Source organism: Nerophis ophidion, linkage group LG08 (assembly GCF_033978795.1).
Source record: "Nerophis ophidion isolate RoL-2023_Sa linkage group LG08, RoL_Noph_v1.0, whole genome shotgun sequence".
Classification (NCBI taxonomy): Eukaryota; Metazoa; Chordata; class Actinopteri; order Syngnathiformes; family Syngnathidae; genus Nerophis; species Nerophis ophidion.
Window position 1 is genome coordinate 4,115,108 of NC_084618.1, and position 9,431 is coordinate 4,124,538.

Genomic DNA, 9,431 nt, shown 5'->3' on the forward strand with positions numbered 1-9,431 from the left:
TACTTTCAAAAGGACCAGTGGTTTGATTTACTCACAAGATGGCAGTAAATATGTGGAGTGCAGAGACCGCCTGGTGCTTTGTTGAACTTATGTCGTCTCGCGGGCCAAATTGGAGACGCTGGCGGGCCGCACATGGCCTGCAGGCCGTAGTTTTGACAGCGAAATCCCATCGCGGACAAACCTGGTCAGAAGGAAAGGACTTAAAGGCCTACTTAAATGAGATTTTCTTATTTAAACGGGGATAGCAGCTCCATTCTATGTGTCATACTTGATCATTTCGCGATATTGCCATATTTTTGCTGAAAGGATTTAGTAGAGAACATCGAGGATAAAGTTTGCAACTTTTGGTCGCTAATAAAAAAGCCTTGCCTGTACCGGAAGTAGCAGACGATGTGCGCGTGACGTCACGGGTTGTGGAGCTCCTCACATCCTCACATTGTTTACAATCATGGCCACCAGCAGCGAGAGCGATTCGGACCGAGAAAGCGACGATTTCCCCATTAATTTGAGCGAGGATGAAAGATTCGTGGATGAGGAAAGTCAGAGTGAAGGACTAGAAAAAAAAACAAAAAAAAACGGCACAGCGATTCAGATGTTATTAGACAAATTTACTGGGATAATTCTGGAAAATCCCTTATCTGCTTATTGTGTTACTAGTGTTTTAGTGAGATTATATGGTCGTACCTGAAAGTCGGAGGGGTGTGGCCACGGGTGTGGTGACCGCCAGTGTCTTTGATGGAAGTCACAGTTCTCAACGAGGCAAGGCAGCCGGGCTGAGATTTCCCCCCCCCCCTCCACGGTGTAAGCATCTGACGGTCGGGGGCGGCCGTTGGGAGAAGGCAAGAGATTCCGCAGCTGCAGGGGGCGAGGCACGACACAAGCTCTCCGCTCATAACTACAGTAAGAGCCAACCTAATACCACCATTTTCTCACCGAAACCTGCCGGTTGACATGTGGTAGGGAACCATGTTCACTTGACCGCTCTGTTCCATAGTAAAGCTTCACCATCAGCTTTCGGGAATGTAAACTAGGAAACACCGGCTGTGTTTGTGTGGCTAAAGGCGGCCGCAACAAACTGCTTCCCATCCACATCTTTCTTCTTTGACGTCTCTATTATTAATTGAACAAATTACAAAAGATTCACCAACACAGATGTCCAGAATAGTGTGTAATTATGCGATTAAAGCAGGCGACTTATAGCTGGGATTGGTGATAGTTAAAAATGTCCGCTACAATCCGTCGCTTCCCACATACAGCTTTCTTCTTTGACGCCTCCATTATTAATTGAACACATTGCAAAAGATTCAGCAACACAGATGTCCAGAATACTGTGTAATAATGCGATTAAAGCAGACGACTTGTCCGCTACAATCCGTCGCTTCACACCTACATCTTTCTTCTTTGACGTCTCCATTATTAATTGAACAAATTGCAAAAGATTAAGCAACACAGATGTCCAGAATACTGTGTAATTATGCGATTAAAGCAGACGACTTATAGCTGGGATCGGTGCTGGATCAAAATGTCCGCTACAATCCGTCGCTTCCCACCTACATCTTTCTTCTTTGACGTCTCCATTATTAATTGAACAAATTGCAAAAGATTAAGCAACACAGATGTCCAGAATACTGTGTAATTATGCTATTAAAGCAGGCAACTTATAGCTGGGGTCGGTGCTGGATCAAAATGTCCGCTACAATCCGTCGCTTTCCACTTACATCTTTCTTCTTTGACGTCTCCATTATTGATTGAACAAATTGCAAAAGATTCAGCAACACAGATGTCCAGAATACTGTGTAATTATGCGATTAAAGCAGGCGACTTATAGCTGGGATCGGTGCTGGATCAAATTGTCCGCTACAATCCGTCGCTTCCCACCTACATCTTCTTTGACGTCTCCATTATTAATTGAACACATTGCAAAAGATTCAGCAACACAGATGTCCAGAATACTGTGTAATAATGCGATTAAAGCAGACGACTTATAGCTGGGATCGGTGCTGGATCAAAATGTCCGCAACAATCCGTCGCTTCCCACCTACATCTTTCTTCTTTGACGTCTCTATTATTAATTGAACAAATTGCAAAAGATTCAGCAACACAGATGTCCAGAATACTGTGTAATTAGGGGATTAAAGCAGGCGACTTATAGCTGGGATCGGTGCTGGATCAAAATGTCCGCTACAATCCGTCGCTTCCCACCTACATCTTTCTTCTTTGACGTCTCCGTTATTAATTGAACAAATTGAGAAAGATTCAGCAACACAGATGTCCAGAATACTGTGTAATTATGCGATTAAAGCAGACGACTTTTAGCTGGGATCGGTGCTGGATTAAAATGTCCACTACAATCCGTCGCTTCCCACCTACATCTTTCTTCTTTGACGTCTCCATTATGAATTGAACAAATTGCAAAAGATTCAGCAACACAGATGTCCAGAATACTGTGTAATTATGCGATTAAAGCAGACGACTTATAGCTGGGATCGGTGCTGGATCAAAATGTCCACTACAATCCGTCGCTTCCCACCTACATCTTTCTTCTTTGACGTCTCCATTATTAATTGAACAAATTGCAAAAGATTCAGCAACACAGATGTCCAGAATACTGTGTAATAATGCGATTAAAGCAGACGACCTATAGCTGGGGTCGGTGCTGGATCAAAATGTCCGCTACAACCCGTCGCTTCCCACCTACATCTTTCTTCTTTGACGTCTCCATTATTAATTGAACAAATTGTAAAAGATTAAGCAACACAGATGTCCAGAATACTGTGTAATTATGCGATTAAAGCAGACGACTTATAGCTGGGATCGGTGCTGGATCAAAATGTCCGCTACAATCCGTCGCTTCCCACCAACATCTTTCTTCTTTGAAGTCTCCATTATTAATTGAACAAATTGCAAAATATTCAGCAACACAGATGTCCGGAATACTGTGTAATTATGCTATTAAAGCAGGCAACTTATAGCTGGGGACGGTGATGGTTAAAAATGTCCGCTACAATCCGTCGCTTCCCACCTACATCTTTCTTCTTTGACGTCTCCATTATTAATTGAACAAATTGCAAAAGATTCAGCAACACAGATGTCCAGAATACTGTGTAATTATGCGATTAAAGCAGACGACTTATAGCTGGGATCGGTGCTGGATCAAAATGTCCGCTATAACCCGTCGCTTTCCACCTACATCTTTCTTCTTTGACGTCTCCATTATTGATTGAACAAATTGCAAAAGATTCAGCAACACAGATGTCCAGAATACTGTGTAATTATGCGATTAAAGCAGGCGACTTATAGCTGGGATCGGTGCTGGATCAAATTGTCCGCTACAATCCGTCGCTTCCCACCTACATCTTTCTTCTTTGACGTCTCCATTATTAATTGAACAAATTGCAAAAGATTCAGCAACACAGATGTCCAGAATACTGTGTAATTATGCGATTAAAGCAGAATACTTATAGCTGGGATCGGTGCTGGATCAAAATGTCCGCTACAATCCGTCGCTTCCCACCTACATCTTTCTTCTTTGACGTCTCCATTATTAATTGAACAAATTGCAAAAGATTAAGCAACACAGATGTCCGGAATACTGTGTAATTATGCGATTAAAGCAGACGACCTATAGCTGGGGTCGGTGCTGGATCAAAATGTCCGCTATAATCGGTCGCTTCCCACTTACATCTTTCTTCTTTGACGTCTCCATTATTGATTGAAAAATTTCAAAAGATTCAGCAACACAGATGTCCAGAATACTGTGTAATAATGCGATTAAAGCAGGCGACTTATAGCTGGGATCGGTGCTGGATCAAAATGTCCGCTACAATCCGTCGCTTCACACCTACATCTTTCTTCTTTGACGTCTCCATTATTAATTGAACAAATTGCAAAAGATTCAGCAACACAGATGTCCAGAATACTGTGTAATTAGGGGATTAAAGCAGGCGACTTATAGCTGGGATCGGTGCTGGATCAAAATGTCCGCTACAACCCGTCGCTTCCCACCTACATCTTTCTTCTTTGACGTCTCCATTATTAATTGAAAAAATTGCAAAACATTCAACAACACAGATGTCCAGAATACTGTGTAATTATGCGATTAAAGCAGGCGACTTATAGCTTGGACCGGTGCTGGATCAAAATGTCCGCTACAACCCGTCGCTTCCCACCTACATCTTTCTTCTTTGACGACTCCATTATTAATTGAATAAATTGCAAAAGATTAAGCAACACAGATGTCCGGAATACTGTGTAATTATGCGGTTAAAGCAGACGACCTATAGCTGGGGTCGGTGCTGGATCAAAATGTCCGCTACAACCCGTCGCTTCCCACCTACATCTTTTCTTCTTTGACGTCTCCATTATTACAAAAGATTCACCAACACAGATGTCCAGAATACTGTGTAATTATGCGATTAAAGCAGGCGACTTATAGCTGGGATCGGTGCTGGATCAAAATGTCCGCTATAATCCGTCGCTTTCCACTTACATCATTCTTCTTTGAGGTGTCCATTATTAATTGAACAAATTGCAAAATATTCAGCAACACAGATGTCCAGAATATTGTGTAATTATGCGATTAAAGCAGACGACTTATAGCTGGGATCGGTGCTGGATCAAAATGTCCACTACAATCCGTCGCTTCCCACCTACATCTTTCTTCTTTGATGTCTCCATTATTAATTGAACAAATTGCAAAAGATTCAGCAACACAGATGTCCAGAATACTGTGTAATTAGGGGATTAAAGGAGGCGACTTATAGCTGGGATCGGTGCTGGATCAAAATGTCCGCTACAATCCGTCGCTTCCCACCTACATCTTTCTTCTTTGACGTCTCCATTATTAATTGAGCAAATTACAAAAGATTCAGTAACACAGATGTCCAGAATACTGTGTAATAATGCGATTAAAGCAGACGACTTATAGCTGGGATCGGTGCTGGATCAAAATGTCCGCTACAATCCGTCGCTTCCCACCTACATCTTTCTTCTTTGACGTCTCCATTATTAATTGAACAAATTGCAAAATATTCAGCAACACAGATGTCCGGAATACTGTGTAATTATGCTATTAAAGCAGGCGACTTATAGCTGGGGCCGGTGATGGTTAAAAATGTCCGCTACAATCCGTCGCTTCCCACCTACATCTTTCTTCTTTGAGGTGTCCATTATTAATTGAACAAATTACAAAAGATTCAGTAACACAGATGTCCGGAATACTGTGTTATTATGCGATTAAAGCAGAATACTTATAGCTGGGGTCGGTGCTGGATCAAAATGTCCGCTACAATCCGTCGCTTCCCACCTACATCTTTCTTCTTTGACGTCTCCATTATTAATTGAACACATTGCAAAAGATTCAGCAACACAGATGTCCAGAATACTGTGTAATTATGCGATTAAAGCAGACAACTTATAGCTGGGATCGGTGCTGGATCAAAATGTCCGCTACAATCCGTCGCTTCCCACCTACATCTTTCTTCTTTGACGTCTCCATTATTAATTGAACAAATTGCAAAAGATTCAGCAACACAGATGTCCAGAATACTGTGTAATAATGCGATTAAAGCAGACGACTTATAGCTGGGATCGGTGCTGGATCAAAATGTCCGCTACAATCCGTCGCTTCCCACCTACATCTTTCTTCTTTGACGTCTCCATTATTAATTGAACAAATTACAAAAGATTCAGTAACACAGATGTCCGGAATACTGTGTAATAATGCGATTAAAGCAGACGACTTATAGCTGGGATCGGTGCTGGATCAAAATGTCCACTACAATCCGTCGCTTTCCACTTACATCATTCTTCTTTGAGGTGTCCATTATTAATTGAACAAATTGCAAAATATTCAGCAACACAGATGTCCAGAATACTGTGTAATTATGCGATTAAAGCAGACGACTTATAGCTGGGATCGGTGCTGGATCAAAATGTCCGCTACAATCCGTCGCTTCCCACCTACATCTTTCTTCTTTGACGTCTCCGTTATTAATTGAACACATTGCAAAAGATTCAGCAACACAGATGTCCAGAATACTGTGTAATTAGGGGATTAAAGCAGGCGACTTATAGCTGGGATCGGTGCTGGATCAAAATGTCCGCTACAATCCGTCGCTTCCCACCTACATCTTTCTTCTTTGACGTCTCTATTATTAATTGAACAAATTGCAAAAGATTCAGCAACACAGATGTCCGGAATACTGTGTAATTATGCTATTAAAGCAGGCGACTTATAGCTGGGGCCGGTGATGGTTAAAAATTGTCCGCTACAATCCGTCGCTTCCCACCTACATCTTTCTTCTTTGAGGTGTCCATTATTAATTGAACAAATTACAAAAGATTCAGCAACACAGATGTCCAGAATACTGTGTAATTATGCGATTAAAGCAGGCGACTTATAGCTGGGATTGGTGCTGGATCAAAATGTCCGCTACAATCCGTCGCTTCCCACCTACATCTTTCTTCTTTGACGTCTCCATTATTAATTGAACAAATTACAAAAGATTCAGTAACACAGATGTCCGGAATACTGTGTAATAATGCGATTAAAGCAGACGACTTATAGCTGGGATCGGTGCTGGATCAAAATGTCCGCTACAATCCGTCGCTTTCCACTTACATCATTCTTCTTTGAGGTGTCCATTATTAATTGAACAAATTGCAAAATATTCAGCAACACAGATGTCCAGAATACTGTGTAATTATGCGATTAAAGCAGACGACTTATAGCTGGGATCGGTGCTGGATCAAAATGTCCGCTACAATCCGTCGCTTCCCACCTACATCTTTCTTCTTTGACGTCTCCGTTATTAATTGAACACATTGCAAAAGATTCAGCAACACAGATGTCCAGAATACTGTGTAATAATACGATTAAAGCAGACGACTTATAGCTGGGATCGGTGCTGGATCAAAATGTCCACTACAATTTGTCGCTTCCCACCTACATCTTTCTTCTTTGACGTCTCCATTATTAATTGAACAAATTGCAAAATATTCAGCAACACAGATGTCCAGAATACTGTGTAATTAGGGGATTAAAGCAGGCGACTTATAGCTGGGATCGGTGCTGGATCAAAATGTCCGCTACAATCCGTCGCTTCCCACCTACATCTTTCTTCTTTGACGTCTCCATTATTAATTGAACAAATTGCAAAAGATTCAGCAACACAGATGTCCAGAATACTGTGTAATAATACGATTAAAGCAGACGACTTATAGCTGGGATCGGTGCTGGATCAAAATGTCCACTACAATTTGTCGCTTCCCACCTACATCTTTCTTCTTTGACGTCTCCATTATTAATTGAACAAATTGCAAAATATTCAGCAACACAGATGTCCAGAATACTGTGTAATTAGGGGATTAAAGCAGGCGACTTATAGCTGGGATCGGTGCTGGATCAAAATGTCCGCTACAATCCGTCGCTTCCCACCTACATCTTTCTTCTTTGACGTCTCTATTATTAATTGAACAAATTGCAAAAGATTCAGCAACACAGATGTCCGGAATACTGTGTAATTATGCTATTAAAGCAGGCGACTTATAGCTGGGGCCGGTGATGGTTAAAAATTGTCCGCTACAATCCGTCGCTTCCCACCTACATCTTTCTTCTTTGAGGTGTCCATTATTAATTGAACAAATTACAAAAGATTCAGCAACACAGATGTCCAGAATACTGTGTAATTATGCGATTAAAGCAGGCGACTTATAGCTGGGATCGGTGCTGGATCAAATTGTCCGCTACAATCCGTCGCTTCCCACCTACATCTTTCTTCTTTGACGTCTCCATTATTAATTGAACAAATTGCAAAAGATTCAGCAACACAGATGTCCAGAATACTGTGTAATTAGGGGATTAAAGCAGGCGACTTATAGCTGGGATCGGTGCTGGTTAAAAATGTCTGCTACAATCCGTCGCTTCCCACCTACATCTTTCTTCTTTGACGTCTCCATTATTAATTGAACAGATTGCAAAAGATTAAGCAACACAGATGTCCGGAATACTGTGTAAATATGCGATTAAAGCAGACGACCTATAGCTGGGGTCGGTGCTGGATCAAAATGTCCGCTATAATCGGTCGCTTCCCACTTACATCTTTCTTCTTTGACGTCTCCATTATTGATTGAACAAATTGCAAAAGATTCAGTAACACAGATGTCCAGAATACTGTGTAATTATGTTAATTAATATTAAATATATATTGAATTAAAAATTGCAATTTAGTAAACTAAAAAGGCTGTATTGGCATGTGTTGCAATGTTAATATTTCATCATTGATATATAAACTATCAGACTGTGTGGTCGCTAGTAGTGGCTTTCAGTAGGCCTTTAAAGGGGTTATGTAACTCACAGGTTGGGACAGCATTGATCTATGTTTGCTGGCCAGGTTCAGATACACCGACATCGCGAAGGCGGGCGGGTCCACCTGTCAGCTCTCCTGCTCCCTGCCGTTGTTGACGGGGCTGCTCTTGGGGGACGTCCACGCCGGCGGCTGGCAGGACGTGCTCTCCGTGCGGTAGATGTGCGCCCGCGTCTTGAAGAGGCCGAAGCGGGCCGCCAGCAGGAAGAAGTCGCGGCGGAAGCTGCGCGTGAAGAAGGCGTAGAGGAAGGGGTTGGAGCAGGAGTTGATGGGGTAGAAGATGACCAGCAGCAGCTTGGCGTCCGACACGGTGATGAGCGGCAGCTTGAGCGCCGCCGACACGGCGAAGAAGGAGATGGGCGCCATGCAGAGGAAGTCGGTGAAGACCAGCACCGCCATGCGCTGGGCCACGTTGGCGTCGGCGTGGGCCGGCGCCGCCGACGGGTTGCGCATGGTCAGGTAGATGCTGAGGTAGCAGCCGCACACGCAGGCGAAGGCCAGGATGTTGAGGAGGAGCAGCGACACCACGTACACCTGAGATGCCGCCGACTCCACGTCCATGGGGAGGCAGATGCTCACCTGTGACACACGCCACTTCATGAGCATCTCACACATTAGTCCTGCAAATACACAACTCGTGTCTTGACCCGAGAACTACAAAGCGGAGAGGAAGCAGGACCGGACTCCCCTCCAGGCGACCTTTTCTTTGAACTGTTTCTGTAAACAAAGGCGACGGCTGTTTACGACCCCCCGTCCCTTTACAAACAGCTTTCGTCAGGAGCGTGGTGACACTGTACAATTTAATTCTGTCTCTGTTTGATTCCTTGCTTCTTGTCTTGTTTAAGAGATGCCATCAGTGTTTGAACCTAACACTACGTACGTTAGCATGCTGACTGTTAGCAGGTTCACTTTATTTCTTAGCCACTTTTGCCGCAGTAGACCTCAGCGTCATATAACTATGTGCTTGACGTGTTAATGTTAGCAGGTCCACTTTTTTTTAGCCAGTTTTGCCGCTGTAGACCTGGGAGTCATACAACCACGTAGTTGACATGGTAATGTTAGCAT

At 43.0% G+C, this 9,431-nt stretch overlaps 1 protein-coding gene across 1 annotated transcript in view; it reads right to left on the reverse strand.

Annotated features, from left to right (window-relative positions):
- Positions 1-5,436: 5,436 nt before the first annotated feature.
- The window catches only part of LOC133557139 (lutropin-choriogonadotropic hormone receptor-like), a 46,619-nt gene continuing 42,624 nt past the window's right edge, over positions 5,437-9,431 (reverse strand). The window contains exon 13 of the mRNA XM_061907383.1: positions 5,437-8,945. Within this exon, the coding sequence (XP_061763367.1) occupies positions 8,436-8,945 (510 nt within the window). The 3' untranslated portion in view covers positions 5,437-8,435. The remainder of the gene's footprint in view (positions 8,946-9,431) is intronic.